This window comes from Medicago sativa, chromosome 7 (assembly GCF_051527215.1).
Source record: "Medicago sativa cultivar Bolivia chromosome 7, Bolivia_mono, whole genome shotgun sequence".
Lineage (NCBI taxonomy): Eukaryota > Viridiplantae > Streptophyta > Magnoliopsida > Fabales > Fabaceae > Medicago > Medicago sativa.
Genome location: NC_140755.1, coordinates 16,987,479 through 17,010,990, shown reverse-complemented (window position 1 = coordinate 17,010,990; position 23,512 = coordinate 16,987,479). Strand labels below are relative to the sequence as shown.

Here is a 23,512-nt window from a genome sequence, read left to right as displayed (position 1 = left end):
TAACAAAAAAAACATTTAAAATGCATGAAGTAGAAATTGAAAGATTTAAAGCAAAATTGGCAAAGGATATCATGGAGTAAAACATTTAAAATGCATGGAATGATGTCTTTTAGGGTTTAAAAATGCATGAAACATAGTTACAAAAATCGATTTTAAAGAAATGCATGAGATGATTTTCGTGTTTAGAAGCCTATAGGCTATAATGCATATGATGAAGATTAAATTGATAAATAAAACCTATAATAAAATAATTTGAATAAAAACGCATGAAGTGATTTTTAGTGCTAAAATGCATTAAATAAACTAAGTTCAAAAATGATATGACAGGAAGATTGAAGCCTTAATTAAGAATACATGATATGATGGGATATGCATTAACAAAAGCAAGGTTATACAGTAGCAAGCACAGGGGGTTTAAAAGCAAAATTGCAGAGAACAACAAAGAAAGAAAAACACACGTTGGGCTGGGTATGGGTTGAAACAGATGGAGCGGTTTGGATCCATAGGTTATAGTTGGGTTAAAAATAGGAAGGTAGTATAAATGGAGAAACACAAACAGAACCTTCTTTCTTTCTTTCCCTCAAAACATGTTTTCCTCTCTTCTCTCTCACAAAGAACAAAAGCAGCACACCCTTTCATATGATCTTCTCCGACGAGACAAAAGTTTCCGACGCGGTGGCCGGCGGTGGCACCACCGCGCCGGAGTTTTAAACTCCACTTAAACTCAAAATACTTTATGGATCCAGCCTCATCTCAACTCCCTCTATTCGTTTTTTCCAAAAGATTTTCACAGATAAACGACACAAAGCACTAGATCTTGCAATTGCACTGAAGTAAAATCTCTTCACAAGCTCTTCTCTAATAACCCATTTCACAAACAACAACCACAGAGAAAACATTAAAAGCTTAAATCGGAGAAATAGCGTGTTACCTCAGTTTGAAACGGAGAAAAAGATGAAGACGGAAAACTTCGAATCAGCGATGGAAACACTTCGATCTCTTCTCCTTCTTCACGGCTCGGATCTGGAAGCTTGTTGTAAACCGGTTCAATTCCGATTTGAAGTAGTGATACTACGGCTCTGTTGTTGTTGTGTTGAAACGTTTTTCGCCTTTGTATGAATCTCTGGATTCACGGTTTGAGCTCGTTCTCTTTCACGAACTGTTCTGCTTCTTGCTTCGGATCTGCTCACGAATAGTTTGATGTGTTGTTGTTGTTCGAAATTACGAACAGTGGTGTTAGAAGGTTGGAATCTGAGAAATTGTGGTTTGAGTTCGTAAATGACGGATTCAAGAGGAAAAAGAGTGGTGTTCGACTGTGAATCGGTTTTGATTGTTGTGAGATCATGATGAATTGGTTTTGAAAGGTTTGATTGGATGTTGGGAGTGCTTCTGCGTTTCAAAGAAACAGTGAAGGTTACATGAATTTGTGAATTGGTTTTGGGTAGAAGATGAAATGTTGCTGGAATTTAGATGTTCATGTGAATTCTTGGGGCGGTTTGGAAAGAAGAAGGATTTTGATCCAAAAGCTCATGTTGCCGCAAAAGGGAAGTGTTAGCGTGAAATTCTGTGTAGCCTCCCTTTTCATCAATCATTGGATAGCTTATATAGTGACCAACTAGGTCAAATGAAATTTCACTGGACCAAAATGCCCCTGACTTGGGCAGCAAGAACCTTGAGATAAAAATGACTAAATGGACCAACTTGGACTCTTAAAAATTAAAAACTCAAAAAGAAATAATAATAACAATTAAAATTGTCACGTAAGTGACATTTTGAAAAAAAAAACAAAAAGTTTAAAAAAGTAAAATAAAATAATAAGAAAATAACAATCAAAACTAAAAAACTGTCCCTTTCGGTAACCAAGTGAGATACCTGCCAAAATTCTGCCTGAGACGACTAAATTACTCGATATTCAAAATACGAATAAAAACTTAAAATTACAAAGAAAAGTGGTCAAAATTTGGGGTATGACAGATGCCCCTATTTAAGTTTCTTCGTCACGAATATTTGAAAGAAGACTTTTAAATCGATGGGTCGAAGAGACTTAAATACTTAAGTACACCAAATTTTGGCCAGCTGAAAAGCTAAGAATGCGATGAATATAATGATATGAATGCATGCGATGCAAGTATGAATGCAAAGACGACAAAAATAAACTGACTGGGGAACAAACTGATAAGTATCACTGGGGAGATAAAGTTTGTCTATTACCGACTTCTGTGGTAAAGACGAACATACAGAAGATAAAGCTTGAACGGAACAAAAAGCTCAGACGGAAGATAAAGCTTGGACTGAAGATAAAGCTCAGACGGAAGATAAAGCTTGAGACGGAAAATAAAGCTTGAGACGAAAAATAAAGCTTAAGACGGAAAGTAAAGCTTGTCCATTACCGACAGCCCGTGGTAAGGACGGAAGTACATAAAATAAAGCTTGTCTATATTGATTAGTATTGATAAAGTGATTATTGGATGGGATCTACCACTTGAACACAAATTGATTGGTGACATTTATGAATTAAACACCCTAAGGATGACCTTTTTATGTATTGGATTAGTGACGCCTCTTGATCACAAGCTGGGGACGACATATTAAGGGAATGACAGGTAAACACAAGCTGTCCGAGGTTTGGGGACTGACCATTTGAAGCAAAATAAACGTTTGCGAGAATCCACTCGGCTTTTGACGAAATGTTTGCGAGAATCAACTCGGCTTTTGATGAAGGGTTTGCGAGAATCCACTCGGCTTTTGATGAACGGTTTGCGAGAATCCACTCGGCTTTTGATGAAAGGTTTGCGAGAATCCACTCGGCTTTTGATGAACGGTTTGCGAGAATCCACTCGGCTTTTGATTAGAGGTTTGCGAGAATCCACTCGACTTTTGATGATAGGTTTGCGAGAATACACTCGGCTTTTGATGATAGGTTTGCGAGAATCCACTCGGCTTTTGATGAAGCTTGCGAGAGTCCACTCGGCTTTTGATAAAAGGTTGCGAGAATCCACTCGGCTTTTGATGAAGCTTGCGAGAGTCCACTCGGCTTTTGATAAAAGGTTGCGAGAATCCACTCGGCTTTGTAAACATTTGCGAGAATCTACTCGGCTTTTGATAAAAGGTTGCGAGAATCCACTCGGCTTTGTAAACATTTGCGAGAATCTACTCGGCTTTTGATAAAAGTTGGCCAGAATCCACTGGGCTTCATAAGAGTTTTGCGAGAATCCACTCGGCTTTTGATAAGAGTTCGCCGGAATCCACCGGGCTTACAGTGAATGACATCTCTGGACCAGACACACTGGGGTAGACGCTTTTATGAGATACAGTTGAAATAAGACACGAGGTGGTAAATGCAATGATATTTTGTATGCATGCAATATGTGTATGAATGAATGTATGAATGTATGACTGTATATGACAGGTGAACTCAATGAAACAAAACAAGACAGATAAGATGGGAGATGGACAGACATTGCAGTACAAGCACTCGGCAATCTTCTTTGGGGATAACATTACTGGAGATGAGTTAAACACTGTCAGGGTAAAGCTCATACTCAGACCACTGGTGGGGGAACAATCCATAACCACACCACTGAATGGAGAATGCCCCATAATTAAACCGCTTGGAGACAGAATGCCCCATAATCAAACCACTTGAGGGGAGAAAGCCCAATAATCAAACCTCTTGGGGAACAACTCATCAATCCACAATTTGGCAGAAGTCGCCACTTGTAAGCGAGCACAAAGTGCATTCTTTCCATTCGACCCACTTGAACTGTGATGTCTCTGTCTTTATTTTTCATTCATTTTTTTGTATTGTTTTTTTTTGAATCCCTAATTTTTGCCTGGATCGCCCTTTCGGGTTTTCAATCCACCGGGAATATATTCTTTTTGTATGCCCCTAATTTTTGCCTGGACCGCCCTTTTCGGGTTTTCAGTCCACCAGGACGCTCATTTTTGGCTTAAGCCGCCCTTTCGGGTTTTCGACTTAGCGAGCTCTTCTTTTTTTTTTTTTGTATTTTTTTTTTTTTTGACAGAGGTCATCGCACAGCACTTGTCCATAACTATCTTGCAGAGTTTAACTGTCCTTGGGACGAATGTTGATGTATGTTTCTACTACTCATAAGTTCAAAGAAGATGTACCTGTTGTTTATGCTTTTCAAAAGACATTACAAAAAGATTTTTTTTTATTTTTTGCTTTAGGTATTCGCATCAAAAATAGAAGAAAATTATGCAAACAGAATAAATGAGAATTTCAAATAAATGGGCACAGGCTCAAATTAGATGTAAAGGAGTGGTGACCTGCCAAAGGCGTGGTTCCAAAGATTTAAAAAGTTTGGAAAATGGTAATTATATTGGAAAAGGTACATTGAACACGATAACCGCTATGCTCTCTAACAACTTTGAATTCCACTGTTCCGAGGCTTTGATTTGCAGATGCTTCATGTCGAAGGTCTTTTGACAGTTGAAAATGCCCCAGATAAATCATATCTGAATTGATGCAGTTACCTTGCCATAAGTCGGAAATCTTTTGTTGGCTGAAGTGCCCCAAGTGAGTCATGTCCGACCAGATGCAGTTACTTTGTCATGATCCTTAACTTTTGCATAGATCGCCCTTGCGGGTTTCAATCTATCAGGATAAACATTCTTCTTTTTTTTTTTTTTTTTGTATGTCTCTAACTTTTGCATGGACCGCCCTTTCGGGTTTTCAGTCCATCGAGACGCTCTTTTTTGCCTAAGCCGCTTTTTAATGTTTGCGACTTATCGAGCTGATTTTTGATTTTCTTTGTTCATGTCTCTAATTTTTGCATGGACCGCCCTTTCGGGTTTTCAATCCATCGAGACGCTCTTTTTTGCCTAAGCCGCTTTTTTAGGTTTGCGACTTATCGAGCTTTTCGTTTTAACAAAGTATTTCTTGACTGCATTGGCATTCACATGACATACAAGTTTGTCACCATGCTTTTGTAATTAGGCATTCCATTGCCCCTGGAATCAGACAACATATTTTTGAGCACAATGCCACTTTCTTGACATTCACGGGGACGAGCCTTCTTTGTCGAATACTTGATATAACTGTCGGTGGCACACGACAAAAACACTTTTGAATTCAATCAAGCTTGGCTTTCATTGGAACTTCCGTTGACAGGACTTTGACCTCCATGTGGGGGCACTGCCTTTATATTGTGTACTGAGGGAAGGTGGGGGGGTTGCCCCTGTTAAAGTGTGCACTTGAAGTACAATATCCTTGCAAGGCAGATGGAAGCATCTCGTGCCAGTCTTTGTGTATGAAACTCCTCTTCAGAACGATCTTTCTTGATATTTGCAGCTTCGATGGCCAAGATGCCCCAGTTGGCGAGAAATCTCATTGGAAACTTCTTCATCACCCCTTTTTCAGCCTCGGACACAGGGACCTCAAAGTCGAGAGAGAGTACAGGGTTCAAGTGTTCAACGGGTTTATTAATGCATGATTTGATTATTGATATAAACATTATGATTATGCAAATATGTGGAAATGATTTAAAGAAAATAATTTTTTTGGTTTTTTGTATTACCATCTTTCCAGAAAAAGCACAAAATAAAAACAAAGTCGGGATCAAAGCGACCTTTTAATTAATGATGAAAATACATAAAGCAAAAAGCCCTAAACAAAGTTCACTTCCGTCTCGAGTGGGACGAAAGGATTTTTTTTGAAAAACATAAAGCAACAAACAAACATATTAATTAAACAGATGAGTAGTAGAAATAAACATCAGCAAAGACCCAATTGCAGCTAAACATTCCATGTATCAACATTAAGTCTCAAGATCCGATAGCGGTTTAACTTGCATATTCCAATTCAAACTCTTCAAAAGGTATGAGATTTTTCTGGATCAACTTCTGAACTATCTTCTGCAATGCACAACAGTGCTCAATATCATGACCTGGTGCCCCTTGATGGAAAGCACAAAAGAGGTCAGGTCTGTAACGGGCCGACAATTTTGCTGGCATTGGCAGAGGTGCCTTGGTATAGACCAAATTCCTTTCAAGCAACTTTGGAAGCAGCTCTGCATACTTCATGGGAATGGGATCGACCTGTTTCCTTGAAGCCCGTTGACGAGGCTGTTGTTGATATTGTTGAAACTGGGGTTGATAACCCGAACTTTGCAGAGCATTTGTGACAGGCATAACAGCGGCAACAGGGTGATAAGCCAAATACTGTTGTTGAGGTTGACTTTCTGCCACACTCATTTCCTGGTCTTCCTCTTCTGAACCATCAGTGGGAACAACTTCTTTGATCAAATGTCCTTTTCGAACCCAATCTTCAATACGCATGCCTGCGGTCATCATATCCGCGAAATTGCCAGATGCACTTGCAAGCATATGCTCAATATAAAACGGATCCAAAGTTTCCAAGAAAATTTCGATCAACTCTTTCTCTTCTAGACGTGGACGGACTTGTTCAGCAAAATCTCTCCAACGTTGGGCATAAGCTTTGAAGGATTCATTATCATTCTGAGTCATGGCCTGCAGTTCCTTTCTATTTGGGGCCAAGTGCAAGTTGTAATTATATCACTGGACGAAAGCCTCACACAAATCACTGAAAGTTTTGATATCATCCTTGCTCAGACCCATGTACCATATCAGTGCAGCACCAGTCAAACTATCTTGGAAACAGTGGATAAGGAGCTCATCATTGCCTACTTGAGCAGACATATTTCTCACGTACATTATCAAATGAAGCTCAGGGCAAGTGTTCCCTTTGTATTTCTCAAAATCAGGGACCTTGAATTTGGGTGGTATCACGACATTGGGAACCAAGCAAAGATCATAAGCATTTTTCCCAAACAGTTCTTTCCCACGGAGAGCTTTCAATTCCAATTGTATTTTGTCAAACTTTTCTTCCAGTTCAGCTATCCGGTCGTATGCAACCACATTTCCTGAGTGATAGATGGGTCTAGGGCCCTGCTGAGTAGTATGAATCAAAGGAGCTGAATAGGTCATAGCAGCTTGAGGGATCAAAGGGCCCGATTGAGAGATAGGTGTTGTCTGTTGCACAAAAGGAGCTTGAACCTTAGAGATAACAGGACGGAATATTTCACCAGAACTTAAAGGTGTGCTCCAGAGATAACCTTCCAACATAGCATGTTGAGGAGTACTAGCAAACACTGTTGAAATCGGAGTTGTGGAAGCAACCGTCTGAGCTTGAGTACTGACAATAGGAAGAGATGATGGTTGACTCTGTGCAACCGTCATCAAAGACACTAAGTTCCTCAAAATCTCATTCTCGGCCCGGAGGGTTGTCACCTCTTCACGAAGCTTGTGGTTCTCTTGTCCAAGATGATCCATTCTGATTTGCTCGAGTATTGTAGATGCGAGTTGACTGATGGATTGACCTCTTGTAGACAGAAACAAGATATGAGACACGGACTAGAAACTATGAATGCAAAATGATGCATGAAATGCTTATGCAAAAAAAAAAAAATACAATTTTTTTTGAAGGGCTTATCGAAGCTAATTTGTAAACATTGTACAGGAACATGATTTCATTTGAAAATTGTAAAGATATTGCAATCGGCTCTTTTTCAAGAGGTAAGAACGAAACCAAGGACAAAGTTCTTCGACAAAAGCAAAAGCTTAGTTAAGATTTTTTAAATTGTATTGCTTGGTATTCATTCTTACAAGGTCCATACCTTTGATGTTTACAAAAAAAACTTGGCTAAGTCCTTCAATATGTTTATGGATGAAAAAAGGTTTATGGATGAATGCATGTATGTATGATTATGCTAGAATACATAGAATACATGAGGGGTTAGATTCAAAATGTTGGAGGTGAGAGTAACGCCATTCGGTAAGGACTATGGTTTTTAATTGCACTTGTAACAAGGGTTCTACCAAGTTCCCAACTTACAACTACCCTTATGAATATCTCGGTGCGTAGGATTAACTCCTAGACCAATAATTCGTAAGGAAGTCTAGTTTGAGTGTAGTATCGCGTGACGACCAAAGTCAGGACTACTCCTGGTTCAGTCTCCGCACTACGTCCTAATAGATGGCCAAGATGGGTTAAGGGTGATCTAAAGGTTCTCAACGCTTGATGGATTTCAAAAATAATAACGCCAATCACGACTACTCATGGTGACATATATATACTCTTGAACCCACGTTGAGTGGAGTTATATCACATGCACACATAGGCAGGACTACTCCTGGTATGGCACTATGACCGTACTCCGTCCTATCTTAGGTTTCACTCAAGTCCGGGAGTAGGACTTCTTTTCTCACCCCTCACGTATAAACATTTACAAAGTATATACAAAAAATAAAGCAAAAGTAATAAAGAAAGAAAGGTGGGCTAAACCCGCGTAGGATCCCCAGTGAAGTCGCCCTTTTGTAGACCAAGATTTTCGGGTGTCAAGCCATTGATTGGACTTGAACCTTCAATCTACCGGACTTGCTCGATTTTATTCTTGGGAAGGGAAAAATGAGATTGAAAAACCCTTTTTTGGATCCGGGGGTCGGTTACGATTCGGGAAGGTGTTAGGCACCCACGTCGTTCACGGTACTCCGTGAGAACCTCTTTCTAACTTTATTTTTATTTGAAAATTTGTTGTTTAAAGTTGAAGTGAAAGAATGGAGGGAGAAGAAGTTGGAGTTTTTGGTTATTTTTATTTGATCGATTTGGAAGGAATAAACCCATGCCTACGTACCCTTAAAAGGGATCAAAACCGCCGTAGTTCATTCTTAAAAATATTTTTTGTGGGTTGGGTTGATTTTAATTATTTTTGAAAAAAAAGGTTTTAAGAAGGATTGCGAGACCTCAAGGTATAGAAGAATAAATTGGAGTGAGGTTGTTTCATTTTATTTAAGAAATTTGGTCTAAGTTTAATTAAGATTCATTTAGGAATTTGATTAAGAAAATAAAAAGGGAAAACAACTTGGATTTGGATCCAAGGTTTATTAAGAAAATAATTTGACTTTTTCTTATTTGATTTTTGAGATAAAAGAGATTTTTCTAAACTACCGGAAAGCGAACGTAACAACGTGAAAAATAAAGCGAGAGTAAAGCAATAAATAAAGTGATATGGTGTCGGTGCAAGTGTCGGTGTGTGCAATTACTAAGCTATTACATACCATCCTAGGGGCATTCTAAAGCAAGAAAATAAGCATGAATGACATTACATAAGCCTATTATACACACTAATATTGATATTAAAAATAAATTGCAAGGAAAAAAAAACATGAGATTACACTAACAATAAAGCAATCATAATGAATGATAAGAAACTTAAAGCATTGCATGGATTATCAAAAGAAAGCATGATGTCAAAATATTAAAGAAATGCATGAAGTAGAATTTGAAATATTAAAGCCAAAATCAACACAAGATATTATAGAGTAACAAAAAAAACATTTAAAATGCATGAAGTAGAAATTGAAAGATTTAAATCAAAATTGGCAAAGGATATCATGGAGTAAAACATTTAAAATGCATGGAATGATGTCTTTTAGGGTTTAAAAATGCATGAAACATAGTTACAAAAATCGATTTTAAAGAAATGCATGAGATGATTTTCGTGTTTAGAAGCCTATAGGCTATAATGCATATGATGAAGATTAAATTGATAAATAAAACCTATAATAAAATAATTTGAATAAAAACGCATGAAGTGATTTTTAGTGCTAAAATGCATTAAATAAACTAAGTTCAAAAATGATATGACAGGAAGATTGAAGCCTTAATTAAGAATACATGATATGATGGGATATGCATTAACAAAAGCAAGGTTATACAGTAGCAAGCACAGGGGGTTTAAAAGCAAAATTGCAGAGAACAACAAAGAAAGAAAAACACACGTTGGGCTGGGTATGGGTTGAAACAGATGGAGCGGTTTGGATCCATAGGTTATAGTTGGGTTAAAAATAGGAAGGTAGTATAAATGGAGAAACACAAACAGAACCTTCTTTCTTTCTTTCCCTCAAAACATGTTTTCCTCTCTTCTCTCTCACAAAGAACAAAAGCAGCACACCCTTTCATATGATCTTCTCCGACGAGACAAAAGTTTCCGACGCGGTGGCCGGCGGTGGCACCACCGCGCCGGAGTTTTAAACTCCACTTAAACTCAAAAGACTTTATGGATCCAGCCTCATCTCAACTCCCTCTATTCGTTTTTTCCAAAAGATTTTCACAGATAAACGACACAAAGCACTAGATCTAGCAATTGCACTGAAGTAAAATCTCTTCACAAGCTCTTCTCTAATAACCCATTTCACAAACAACAACCACAGAGAAAACATTAAAAGCTTAAATCGGAGAAATAGCGTGTTACCTCAGTTTGAAACGGAGAAAAAGATGAAGACGGAAAACTTCGAATCAGCGATGGAAACACTTCGATCTCTTCTCCTTCTTCACGGCTCGGATCTGGAAGCTTGTTGTAAACCGGTTCAATTCCGATTTGAAGTAGTGATACTACGGCTCTGTTGTTGTTGTGTTGAAACGTTTTTCGCCTTTGTATGAATCTCTGGATTCACGGTTTGAGCTCGTTCTCTTTCACGAACTGTTCTGCTTCTTGCTTCGGATCTGCTCACGAATAGTTTGATGTGTTGTTGTTGTTCGAAATTACGAACAGTGGTGTTAGAAGGTTGGAATCTGAGAAATTGTGGTTTGAGTTCGTAAATGACGGATTCAAGAGGAAAAAGAGTGGTGTTCGACTGTGAATCGGTTTTGATTGTTGTGAGATCATGATGAATTGGTTTTGAAAGGTTTGATTGGATGTTGGGAGTGCTTCTGCGTTTCAAAGAAACAGTGAAGGTTACATGAATTTGTGAATTGGTTTTGGGTAGAAGATGAAATGTTGCTGGAATTTAGATGTTCATGTGAATTCTTGGGGCGGTTTGGAAAGAAGAAGGATTTTGATCCAAAAGCTCATGTTGCCGCAAAAGGGAAGTGTTAGCGTGAAATTCTGTGTAGCCTCCCTTTTCATCAATCATTGGATAGCTTATATAGTGACCAACTAGGTCAAATGAAATTTCACTGGACCAAAATGCCCCTGACTTGGGCAGCAAGAACCTTGAGATAAAAATGACTAAATGGACCAACTTGGACTCTTAAAAATTAAAAACTCAAAAAGAAATAATAATAACAATTAAAATTGTCACGTAAGTGACATTTTGAAAAAAAAACAAAAAGTTTAAAAAAGTAAAATAAAATAATAAGAAAATAACAATCAAAACTAAAAAACTGTCCCTTTCGGTAACCAAGTGAGATACCTGCCAAAATTCTGCCTGAGACGACTAAATTACTCGATATTCAAAATACGAATAAAAACTTAAAATTACAAAGAAAAGTGGTCAAAATTTGGGGTATGACACTCCCCATATTCCTTTTCCAGAGACTTGTAGCGCCTATGGTCTTCCATAGAATCAGACCACAAGGATGGGTCCTTCAGCCTCTCCTCCATTCTGGAAATTTCTCTTGTAATCTCCTTCAGGTTGTGGTCTCCAAAAGTACTCCCCAAATGTTTTAAACTGTCAATTTTCTGCACACAGTTACTGGAATTACGCCCCCAGCTATGACGAATCAAGTCCTCACATTTTACATCTTTGGTCCAACTCTCCTCAAAACGGAATAACCGCTTTTTTCTTCTATCACCTTGAGGAGTATGTTCCAGCGAAATAAGGATAGCAGCGTGGTCGGAACCGAATCTAGGTAGGTGAGACACTTTGATTGGGGATAAACGGTTGATAAAATCATCATTTGCAAGGGCCCTATCAAGCCTGCATTGAATATTAGCCTCCTCTTCACGCCCATTGGACCAAGTAAACTGGTAACCTTCAAACGCAAGATCATTAAGGTTCCAATCTGTCACAATTTGTCTGCCATATGATAGCTGCATTTGGCTTCTAACATTGCCGCCTTTTTTCTCTTGAGAATCCAAAATATCATTGAGATCCCCACAACATATCCATCTGCCAATGGATTGTCTTGCCAGAGAGTCTATAAGTTTCCAAGTCTTCCTTTTATTTTCTTCTTCTGGGAAACCATACACACAAGATAGCCTCCACGCCTCACCAGATTCATCATCTTTACATTCCCCATGAATATGATTCAGGGAATAGGAGCTAATAGAAAACTAAACATGCTCCATCCACATCAGGGATAAGCCACCAGCTCTTTCACGACCAGTACCACTACAATCCACAGACAGGCAATTTTTGAAGCCCATCCTACTTCTAATACCTTCAACTTCACTAGCTTTTAGTCTTGTCTCCATTAAGAAGACTAGTTGGGGGTTTTCAATACGAACGAGCCTCAACAAGGCTCGGACTGCCTGGGACTCCCTAACCCCCGACAGTTCCAACTAAGGATTTTCATGGTTCCTGGTGGTGTTGGTCATCCAACACCACCTTATCTGAGGGCTCCGCCTGGTCCACCATTGTAGCATCCCCTTTTATTCTTTTGTCCATACCCCATCCTACCTCCAGATTTCCTTCAGTCACCATAACATCCACCAAAGATCGTTTTCCCAGCTCTTGGATCACTTTCTTCGCAGATTGGTTCTTTCTGGGTTTTGAAGTCTTTTGACGCACCCACTTCTTAGTTTTCCCCTCCTTAGCCTTATCACCAGCAGGTTCTTGTTTTGAAAGTGAGGAGATAGAAACAGCCCCCAGGGATTCTGCCACTCCCTCTACCACTTGCTGTGCATTTTGTCCTGTACTGGCCTCTGTCCTTGTAGTTTCAATTTGCTCCCTAGTAGTTAGTTGTTTCAGGGGCAAATCCTCATTAGAGATTCTCTGCTGCTCAACTTCCTCCCCCCTTTCCTTCATGACTTCTGAGTTTTGGCCCTTGCTGTTGCTATGTGAAGGAAAAAGGTTTTTGCTGCAGGCACTGGAGCTGGAATCTTTGGTTACTTCGTACATGACTTTTGGGAGAGGGGATGCCCTAAGCCATGGTCCGTACGCTTGATCTTTCTCTTCTAACTCACTGAAACCATCACCATCTGGATCTTCCACCTCCTCACAATCGCGCATCTGGTGACCAATCCTTCCACAGGCAAAACAGAAGTTTGGCAACCTTTCGTATTTGTAGTCCACCCAGATATCTTTCCCCTGGAAGTGAAGCTTCGATCCCCTTTTGAGAGGTTTGGTGAGGTTAATCGAGGCCCTTAGTCTCATAAATTTGCCCATCCTGTTCACTTCTTTCATGTCCATCTCCTCATAACCCCCCAGGCTGTTTCCCAACTTCTTTGCAATACCCTCAGATCTGAGTTTCAATGGCAGATCATACACTCGAACCCAGAAGGAGGCTTTGTTCATGGCAAGCTCAGAAGGTTGTTCGTTTCCAGAGATCCTGTTGAGGATGAGCAAATTCCTGTCAAAACTCCATGGTCCATTCTTCCACACCTGCTCAGATTCCCTCTTTGATGCAAACTTGAACAGGAACAAGTTTTTGTTAAGGTCTTGAATCTCAATCTGGTTTCGTGACCGCCATGCTTGGATCATTGTTTGTTTAAAGGCTCTAATGTTAAAAGGGCTTTCAGTCCATAGTTTTCCGACCAAAGTGCGTGAGAAGCTTTCATCATCTTTGCAGATCTCCTCTTCTTCAACCGATATTGCTTCTTCGTCTTCATATATAGGTTGTTTTGATTTACGCCGCTCCATAAGACACAACGTAAACAGGGTTTGAAGGAAGGGTTTTAGTGAGTGGTAAATCGAAAACACAGAGAAAAGAGATAGTCAAAACTAGTAGATCTACTAGAGGTTAAGCCAAAACGGGATGGGATTCGTCCAGATCTAAGACTGGTGAGGAATCCAGGAGGACCTGGGGAAGACCGCCACGGAACCCTAGCAGAGCTCTGGTGTGGGGAAAAAAATTACTTCTCAAAACTCACCCTTAAGAGAGAACCTTCTTGTGCTAGGTAAGTTGCTGTTTTTTGTGGCAATATAATTCATCTTAGCTTTTTATAAAAAATAGTGTCAATTAATTGCTACATGAAATTAAAAGAATTTTTAAAAGGACAAATTAGTCCCTCATTAAAAAAATGAAAAATAAAACAAAAATAGTCGTGTCAAAGAAGAAAAAAGAGAATGAATGAATTGTTTAAGGCAGAAAAAAAGAGTAGGTTAAGAAATTGTAATCCCTAAAAACTCATTCTTATGTTGATTTGTTGTTCCCTCAAAAAAAAAAAAGTTTTTTTTCGTTTCCTTATGCAGTTTCTCCCGCACCCTTCAAATTATAGGGAATGCTAGAGACAACGATGATTTTGTTTCTGACGAGCATCAGTGACGGCGGGGATTGTATTGACAATAGAAGATGACCAAAAAAAATTATGGTGCGTTAAAATTTAACAAACTGGTCCAATTTTATTTGTTATTCTTTGGTCGTGAAGAAATTGAAAAAATAATGCCTCTTTTCGCTTTCTTTTAAAAAATTTATGGGGACCAAATTGTTGCAATTTTTTTTTTATATGAGGGATTTAAATATCCAATTTTTTTCAAATATTACACGTGACAATCAGGAAAAGATTTGGACTTCAACGTATATATATCCAATTACTGTTTAAAAGTCCGAAGATAAAACCTGCTGGAGAAATATATTGACGAAGGGATTAAATAGTCATTTTCTTCTAATTTTGCCCTTGCACATTTTACCAGGGACCAAAATGAGACTTTATTTTTCATATAATAAAGTACTTGAGTATTAAAAATTAAAGGCTAAAATATGGTATTGGTCCCTGCAAAATAGGTCAGTTTTGGTTTTAGTCCCTGCAAATTTTTTTTATGGTTTTTGGTCCCTGCAAAAATAGGACAGTTTTGGTTTTAGTCCCTGCTAATTTTTTTTACAGTTTTTGGTCCCTGCAAAAATAGGTCAGTTTTGGTTTTAGTCCCTGCAATTTTTTTTTTTTATAGTTTTTGGTCCCTGCAAAAATTTTTGTTTTTGAAAATAGTCCCTGACCCCAATTATGTGATGATTTGTCACTTTTGTGCGTGGCATATGTGCTTACTTAATAAAAAGAATATTATTTTTTATAATTTATATAACAATAATTATTTTTTAATTAAAATATGTGAGACTTAACCACTCAATTTGAAACCCAGCAATATCTACTTCAAATGTTAGTTCCCACTCATATAATAGGATCTAGCTCCTGCTCCCCTAGCTACCAAGATGAATCAAGGCTCTGATACCATTTGCTGGAGAGTTCGGGGAACATGGGAGTAACAAGGGCCAATGTTTTAGGATCATAAGAGGAGATACCATATCTCTATCTAAAACTACAATCTCTTTGATGCAAACTTGAACAGGAACAAGTTTTTGTTAAGGTCTTGAATCTCAATCTGGTTTCGTGACCGCCATGCTTGGATCATTGTTTGTTTAAAGGCTCTAATGTTAAAAGGGCTTTCAGTCCATAGTTTTCCGACCAAAGTGCGTGAGAAGCTTTCATCATCTTTGCAGATCTCCTCTTCTTCAACCGATATTGCTTCTTCGTCTTCATATATAGGTTGTTTTGATTTACGCCGCTCCATAAGACACAACGTAAACAGGGTTTGAAGGAAGGGTTTTAGTGAGTGGTAAATCGAAAACACAGAGAAAAGAGATAGTCAAAACTAGTAGATCTACTAGAGGTTAAGCCAAAACGGGATGGGATTCGTCCAGATCTAAGACTGGTGAGGAATCCAGGAGGACCTGGGGAAGACCGCCACGGAACCCTAGCAGAGCTCTGGTTGGGGGACAAAAATTACTTCTCAAAACTCACCCTTAAGAGAGAACCTTCTTGTGCTAGGTAAGTTGCTGTTTTTTGTGGCAATATAATTCATCTTAGCTTTTTATAAAAAATAGTGTCAATTAATTGCTACATGAAATTAAAAGAATTTTTAAAAGGACAAATTAGTCCCTCATTAAAAAAATGAAAAATAAAACAAAAATAGTCGTGTCAAAGAAGAAAAAAGAGAATGAATGAATTGTTTAAGGCAGAAAAAAAGAGTAGGTTAAGAAATTGTAATCCCTAAAAACTCATTCTTATGTTGATTTGTTGTTCCCTCAAAAAAAAAAAAGTTTTTTTTCGTTTCCTTATGCAGTTTCTCCCGCACCCTTCAAATTATAGGGAATGCTAGAGACAACGATGATTTTGTTTCTGACGAGCATCAGTGACGGCGGGGATTGTATCGACAATAGAAGATGACCAAAAAAAATTATGGTGCGTTAAAATTTAACAAACTGTTCCAATTTTATTTGTTATTCTTTGGTCGTGAAGAAATTGAAAAAATAATGCCTCTTTTCGCTTTCTTTTAAAAAATTTATGGGGACCAAATTGTTGCAATTTTTTTTTTATATGAGGGATTTAAATATCCAATTTTTTTCAAATAATACACGTGACAATCAGGAAAAGATTTGGACTTCAACGTATATATATCCAATTACTGTTTAAAAGTCCGAAGATAAAACCTGCTGGAGAAATATATTGACGAAGGGATTAAATAGTCATTTTCTTCTAATTTTGCCCTTGCACATTTTACCAGGGACCAAAATGAGACTTTATATTTCATATAATAAAGTACTTGAGTATTAAAAATTAAAGGCTAAAATATGGTATTGGTCCCTGCAAAATAGGTCAGTTTTGGTTTTAGTCCCTGCAAATTTTTTTTATGGTTTTTGGTCCCTGCAAAAATAGGACAGTTTTGGTTTTAGTCCCTGCTAATTTTTTTTACAGTTTTTGGTCCCTGCAAAAATAGGTCAGTTTTGGTTTTAGTCCCTGCAATTTTTTTTTTTATAGTTTTTGGTCCCTGCAAAAATTTTTGTTTTTGAAAATAGTCCCTGACCCCAATTATGTGATGATTTGTCACTTTTGTGCGTGGCATATGTGCTTACTTAATAAAAAGAATATTATTTTTTATAATTTATATAACAATAATTATTTTTTAATTAAAATATGTGAGACTTAACCACTCAATTTGAAACCCAGCAATATCTACTTCAAATGTTAGTTCCCACTCATATAATAGGATCTAGCTCATGCTCCCCTAGCTACAAACGACTGCAAACAAAATAATGCCTCTTTTCGCTTTCTTTTAAAAAATTTATGGGGACCAAATTGTTGCAATTTTTTTTTTTTTATATGAGGGATTTAAATATCCAATTTTTTTCAAATAATACACGTGACAATCAGGAAAAGATTTGGACTTCAACGTATATATGTCCAATTACTGTTTAAAAGTCCGAAGATAAAACCTGCTGGAGAAATATATTGACGAAGGGATTAAATAGTCATTTTCTTCTAATTTTGCCCTTGCACATTTTACCAGGGACCAAAATGAGACTTTATTTTGTGTGTAAATTGAAAAAAGAAAAAAGAGAATGAAGTAGATATTGCTGGGTTTCAAATTGAGTGGTTAAGTCTCACATATTTTAATTAAAAAATAATTATTTTTGCAGGGACCAAAAACTATAAAAATAAAATTGCAAGGACTAAAACCAAAACTGGCCTATTTTTGCAGGGACCAAAAACTATAAAAAAAATTTGCAGGAACTAAAACCAAAACTGGCCTATTTTGCAGGGACCAATACCATGTTTAAGCCAAAATTAAATTTACACACAAAAGATAACAACTATATTGAGATATACCATTATATAGGGACTTCATAAAATTCTCATTTTATTAATCATTAATTATTAATTTGAGGTACAGACAAGACCTTCCTTCCATTCACTGATCCACAAATATAATTACATGAGCAAAGGGCAAGCTTAATTGGAGTGTCCTTACAAGAACAACTTACAGGCCGAACCCCATATTTTTGTTTCACTGGCTCAAAGCACCCTTGACTACATAGTCCTGGCAACTCCACTCCTGCTTGACAGATCTTGGTTTGACCTATCACATGATTTGCAATTTTTTTTTTATAAATTAGTAAATCAATTAAAAGGTTTAATCAAGAACATAATTACATACAAACTTTTGAATGTGTAACAATAAAAAGAGACCAATTTAAATTTAAATTTAAATTTAAATTAAAAAAATAATAACTTCAGTTAGATGTACCATTGGTGTGGTTAAAGAGAGCAAACAAAGCCACAAACATTAGGAGAATGATTCCTTGCTTCATTGTGATTTCTGCAATTCTATATTCTCAAAATGTAGACTGAATGTCAAATAACACAAATTAATACATATTTATAGGCAGTTTAGTCCACTGTTTATCAAATTTTTTTTTTTAATGAAGGTACAATATTAAAAAGACCTTATATATCATCATTTAATAAAATAAATTTTATTGAATCCATGAATCTGTTTACTTTTTTTTAAGGGACATGAATTTGTTCACTTAAATATTTGAATGAAGTTGACTGATTAATAGCTTTCTTTTGACGCTACTGGAACCTTCTTTTCTAGAGAGTAGTTTCTTTGTGTTGTTTCTTTTTCTGTTTGTTTTGTTTTGTTTTCTTTCCTCTTAGCATTGTAAAAAAAAAAAAAATTAAGCGAATAAAGTTGACTGATTAATAGATTTCTTTTGACTAAATTGAATTACTGATACTGGTTAATAATATTATACCTTTCAAAATACTGGTAATAAACAATTCTTTAAAAAATACAGATAATAAACATCATGTGTAAATTGAAGATGAATGTCATTTACAACCATAAAAAAAAGATACATATCATCTAGAACACCATTTCCTTATTAAATAATATGAAAACAAAATAAATATAATACTACTAGTATTTAATTATTATTTTTTTACTAAATCAAGAGTGAGGAAGACATCAAGGAGCCGCTGAGCATCTCGACTAGGTCGGAACCCCAGGGAACTCCATATATTATATATAATAAAAAAGGGAAAAGATATGTACAAGAGGGGGGACCAAACCAAAACCCTCAAAGAAAACATAAATTACGGAAAACGAAAATTAGGTAACCCAGACCGGTCCCTAAAGAAATCACCCTTAACAAAATCGGGAATAATGTCCCACCAAACTAAGTCCGTAACAACGTGACTATGACACACGAGCTTGTCCGCGCAACCATTTCCTTCGCGGAATATATGAGAGGAGAGCACCTGCATATCACGAGAAAAACAATTATGCCACATGTTCCTCCACCGAATCGGAACCAAAGACGGTTTGGAAAAAACCAAGAGAGCATTGGTCGAGTCACCCTCAATCCAAATAAACCTTCAACGACGTCTAGCTGCCATTTCCATTGCAATAATGAATCCCATAATCTCAGCTTCAAAAACCGAACAATCACCCAGGTTGGCTGAGAAACCGCCCATGAAAACACGAGACTGATCTCGAAAAATCCCTCCACGAGCAACACTAGTATTCCTAAGAGAACCATTTGTATTGACCTTGATGTAAGGAAGAGTGGGGGGCTTCCAAACAATCATCTCAATGTCCTTAAAATGCTTTAAAGAAGGGGCGATAAGGAACCTGTCTAGAATGTGCAAGTCATAAGTTGAAGGTGTGCAGCAACCAGTTGAAGCATGACCTGACATAGTTACCATGGTGGATATCTTTCCCTTGGCTGCCAAGAGTGAGGCATGTAACCCGTTGAAGCGAATGGAATTCCGGACCAGCAAGATGGTATGAAAAGTATGAATAATACCTGAAATTAACAGATCCCTGACTTGGGAGCTGCCGCTTTCTCGAACACAAGAAAGAGTAGATAGAACCGATGTAGTATCAATAGGATGGTGCAACAGATCACCTAACCAATTCCAAAGATGCGTAGAAAAATAACAATCAAGAAAAAGATGTGCCGAAGTTTCAAAGTTTCTCATGGAAAGAACACAAATGGATGCCACCGTGCAACCACACTTCCAAATATTATCATCAGTAGGCATCTTATCATGCATCAGACGCCAAAATATAAAAGTGTGAGAAGGGGGAATGCAAGCTTGCCAAATAAGTGAAGCCCAAGGATGAGCAGCCACACTCGGGAGAATGCAACCAAACCAACTGATCTTGCATAGGACAGATTGGAATAATAGTGTGAAGGATGCGATCAGCCACCACCGGGATAGAAAGCATCCCTTGCGGTACGTCCCACTGCCCGTTTGTAATTAGAGAAGTCACTTTCCTATGATCAGAGGAAGCTAGCGTGTTTGGGAGATCAAGAAGCGACAACAAATTATCACCAAGCCAGTTATCGTTCCACACATTAATATGTTCACTGCTACCAACAATCAACATCGAATTACCAATGATTGTGTCAATATGTTTACGGATGCTCGGCCAAACAAAAGAGTTGAAATGACGAAGAAGCGGTTTACCAGACACAAAAAACCGTTTCTAAAAAATATGCGCCCATTGGGAGTCATGCGCATAACATCTCCAGCTTAACCGAAGTAACAAGCCATCATTAATATCACGGGTAGAACGGAGGTCTAAGCCACCCTCGTCCCATGGCCTACAAAGATGCTTCCAAGCCACTATCAACTACTAGTATTTAATTATTTTTATTAACTATATCAATAAACAATTTTAAATTTATTAAGCATGCTAGGAGGTGTATTATATCAATAATTTGTTAATTTTTTGCCAATTTATACCAAATACCCCACATTTTTAGTTGATGCATACTAAAAGCCAATATATGACATCATTTATTAATATATATTAATTGACGCTCCTAGATTTTCAAAGACAATGAAGGACAATATTCCTGAAGGTCTTTCCATCTATGAATCTTAGGACACTCATATCACATTCTTCCTCTCGATAGTTCTACAAATGGGAAGCCTTAATCTATGTTTACTTTATCAAGGGACGAGGAGAATGGTTCTACTAGGCTTGGTTCACTCCTCAGAGACACTTGTTTCCCTAATTAATAACTAGTTACATCCTAGGTTCAGCAGATTTTACTCAATATTAGTAATGTCACCTCCTAAGTACATGCTACTTGGTTCAACTCGCTTTCGGTATCTTTTGTCTAGTTATTAACTACTTACTTCCTAGGTAGGTAGATATAAATATCAAGATATAAACATCAATATTAGGCCATGTCACAACCAAAGTACCTAATATGGATTGCGCTCCTTTGAAACAACCTAATCCTAATAAAACTTAATTGCGAACAGAAAATAAACTAAAATAAACGACATTAAATTAAATAATTATCCAAAAAGCAAATAGAGGTTCATCTTAGAACCTTAGCCTATAAATATCTCGTTACACGTGATAACTAAGATAAAATACAAAAAGATAAAAACACACCCTAGAAAAGATAGGAGAAGATATAACTCCTCCTTGGCTCCTAGAATCGCCTTCCTCTTGAATTGCTCCAGTTTTGAACGAGAAATTATGAATGACGAAGGAGATATTTATAGGTAAAGTTTCTACCTGACTTGGGCTAAAAACATGGGCTTATAGGGGCGAAAAAGTCACAAAAAGTGATTTAGAGAGAATAAGAAAGTAGAGTGCGAACGGAGGTAAATTAGTAAAATTGTGTAGAAAAGATGTGTAGCTAGTGAGCTGAGTAGTGCTTTAATGATTTAAGCAGAGAGAAGTGTGAATAGCAATATGATGTAGTTACAGAAAGAATAGTAACAAATTTGAGAGGTGCATATAGTAATCTGAAAAGATTAGTAACAAATAGAAAAAATAGAGTTACAACTCAAACGAAAATTAGGGTTGTGGAGAGAAAAAACAAGGTGGCATAGAAAGAAGAACCTGGAGAGAGATTTCACCGTAGGAATTCATCAAATTCCCCAAACTAGAGGTAAGGGGGAATCTCTATATTCACATAAGGGTTGTATGAACATATGGGTAGTGAAGAGTTTGTGTTTTTCTCCCTTGTTTTCATGATCTTTTAATGAATTTATATTAATTTTGTGCTCTAATTTGTTGCTATGATTTTGGGTATGTTCTAAATTCGCGTGATTTAATTTTTGTTATGTTATGTTTTGAGTCTTACATGTTAAAGTGTAAAATGATTACAGGTAAAATCAATGTTTTAAGGTGAACCATCATAATATTCCTAATGGCTTAAAAGCCCTCTAGAAAGGCTCAGACACCCTCCGGTCGGGCTCCTGAGGCCTAGGTACGCCCTTCCTAGGGCGCCGCCTTTCTTAACTTCTAGAAACCTCTAGAAACCGCCTAAAAGACCAAAAACCCAACTTCCTTGGGGCTGAAGTCATGCTAAAACAAGCCCACAAGGAGGCTATAAAAACCACCCTTGGGAGCACTCTCAAGTCATCCAATAATCAGTCTAAACCCTAGAATACGATACTGAACCCTAGTATCCCTTGTTGTGCTTTTTGCAAGTACAGTTGGCGTCGTCTGTGGGAACCTCGGTAAAACTAACCTAGGCCACACGTCCTCGGCGGAGGAACCGTCGCCACTCAATCCAAAAATTGCCACCAGTACGGCGAAATCATCATCATCATAGCATCGCCTCGCCGTAACAATTTTATTTTTTTCTTTCGAACCCTAGCCGCTGTAATTTAGATGATAGCTTGAGAACTCTTATTTTCCATAGAACATTCAATTTCAGTTTGATTTTGTTATTCTTTATGAACCTTTAGCAACCGCCCACTTTTAGAATTTTAGAACCTAGCTACAGTAATAGTTATGAAGAATATTTTCCTTTCAATTTAATTCAATTTCAATTCCACTTTCTCTTATTTTTTTTATCGCTATTGTTCATGCATTAGATTACAAATCATTCCATTCCCATTTGAATTCCTCCAGTTGCTGCTACGTATTAGAATTCCAATTGTTTTCTTGATGGCTGCGCCTCCTTATTCCAATTAAGAATCACTTGTTGTTTTGCGGTTGTTATTCCTGCTATGCAATTCAATATTATGGTGTTTATTATTGCTGCTATGCGATTCGATTCACGTTGCTACTACTAATTCCTGTATTGTCGCAGCACTTATTCTTTTAATTTTAAGTATCCATCAAGTTGACAGCAAGACGGAGACCAAGAAATAGGAGACCTAAAAATCTACCGGCTATCTCGAAAGAACCCTAAAGCCAATCATCATGGACAACACGTCACCGGAGATCATATCAGGTTCTTTCTTTTCAAAGTTGTTATTCTAATTTAAAGCTATGAATTGTTGCCTCATCTAATTTAAACAAAGTTGATATTTTAATTATATATACTTGATAAATGCTCATCATTCATATTTTTGATAGAACATGACATAATACATTCTATATTTGGAACAAATGATCAAAGTCAAAGAATATATACATTGATTAAGCATAATGAGTTTTCCATTAGGCAATTGTAATTCCTGTATATATTACATGTTGATAATCAATAAAAGATATCGAAATATTTTCCTATATGGTATCATCAGCTAGGTTTTTGATCAACCTTCTTTCCTAGCCACCACTCAAATTCTTCCGCATCACTCAAAATATTCCTTACTTGCAGCCATGGCAGCCACAACATCTGAAGCAACAACCCAAATTCCACTATGCTTGTGGAATCACCAACGTGAAATCCATCATTCCAATCACGTTGGATAATGATTCAAGCCTCTATCTCTCATGATCTGCGATGTTTCAAGTTCAAGCTTGTGTTCATAATGTGCTT

General features: G+C 37.3%; 2 protein-coding genes and 1 long non-coding RNA gene across 3 annotated transcripts; all 3 read right to left on the bottom strand.

Annotated features, from left to right (window-relative positions):
- Positions 1-5,564: 5,564 nt before the first annotated feature.
- On the bottom strand, positions 5,565-6,489 carry LOC146904670 (uncharacterized). Its single transcript, XM_085725772.1, has one exon. It carries the CDS (start codon positions 6,487-6,489, stop codon positions 5,806-5,808), a length of 684 nt encoding a protein of 227 aa, XP_085581898.1. The 3' UTR covers positions 5,565-5,805.
- Positions 5,565-7,314, bottom strand: LOC146904669 (uncharacterized). The gene has a single exon (XM_085725771.1). It carries the CDS (start codon positions 7,312-7,314, stop codon positions 6,538-6,540), a length of 777 nt encoding a protein of 258 aa, XP_085581897.1. The 3' UTR covers positions 5,565-6,537.
- Positions 7,315-17,566: 10,252 nt separating this feature from the next.
- On the bottom strand, positions 17,567-18,101 carry LOC146904668 (uncharacterized). The gene is made up of 2 exons (XR_015017662.1): positions 18,007-18,101; positions 17,567-17,838 (listed from the first exon to the last, which is right to left on the bottom strand). It is a non-coding gene; the product is annotated as an uncharacterized LOC146904668 (long non-coding RNA).
- Positions 18,102-23,512: the final 5,411 nt, after the last annotated feature.

Coding starts and splice junctions, on each gene's coding strand:
- LOC146904670 (XM_085725772.1), bottom strand. CDS start 6,489: ATGACTCAGAATGATAATGAATCCTTCAAAGCTTATGCCCAACGTTGG.
- LOC146904669 (XM_085725771.1), bottom strand. CDS start 7,314: ATGGATCATCTTGGACAAGAGAACCACAAGCTTCGTGAAGAGGTGACA.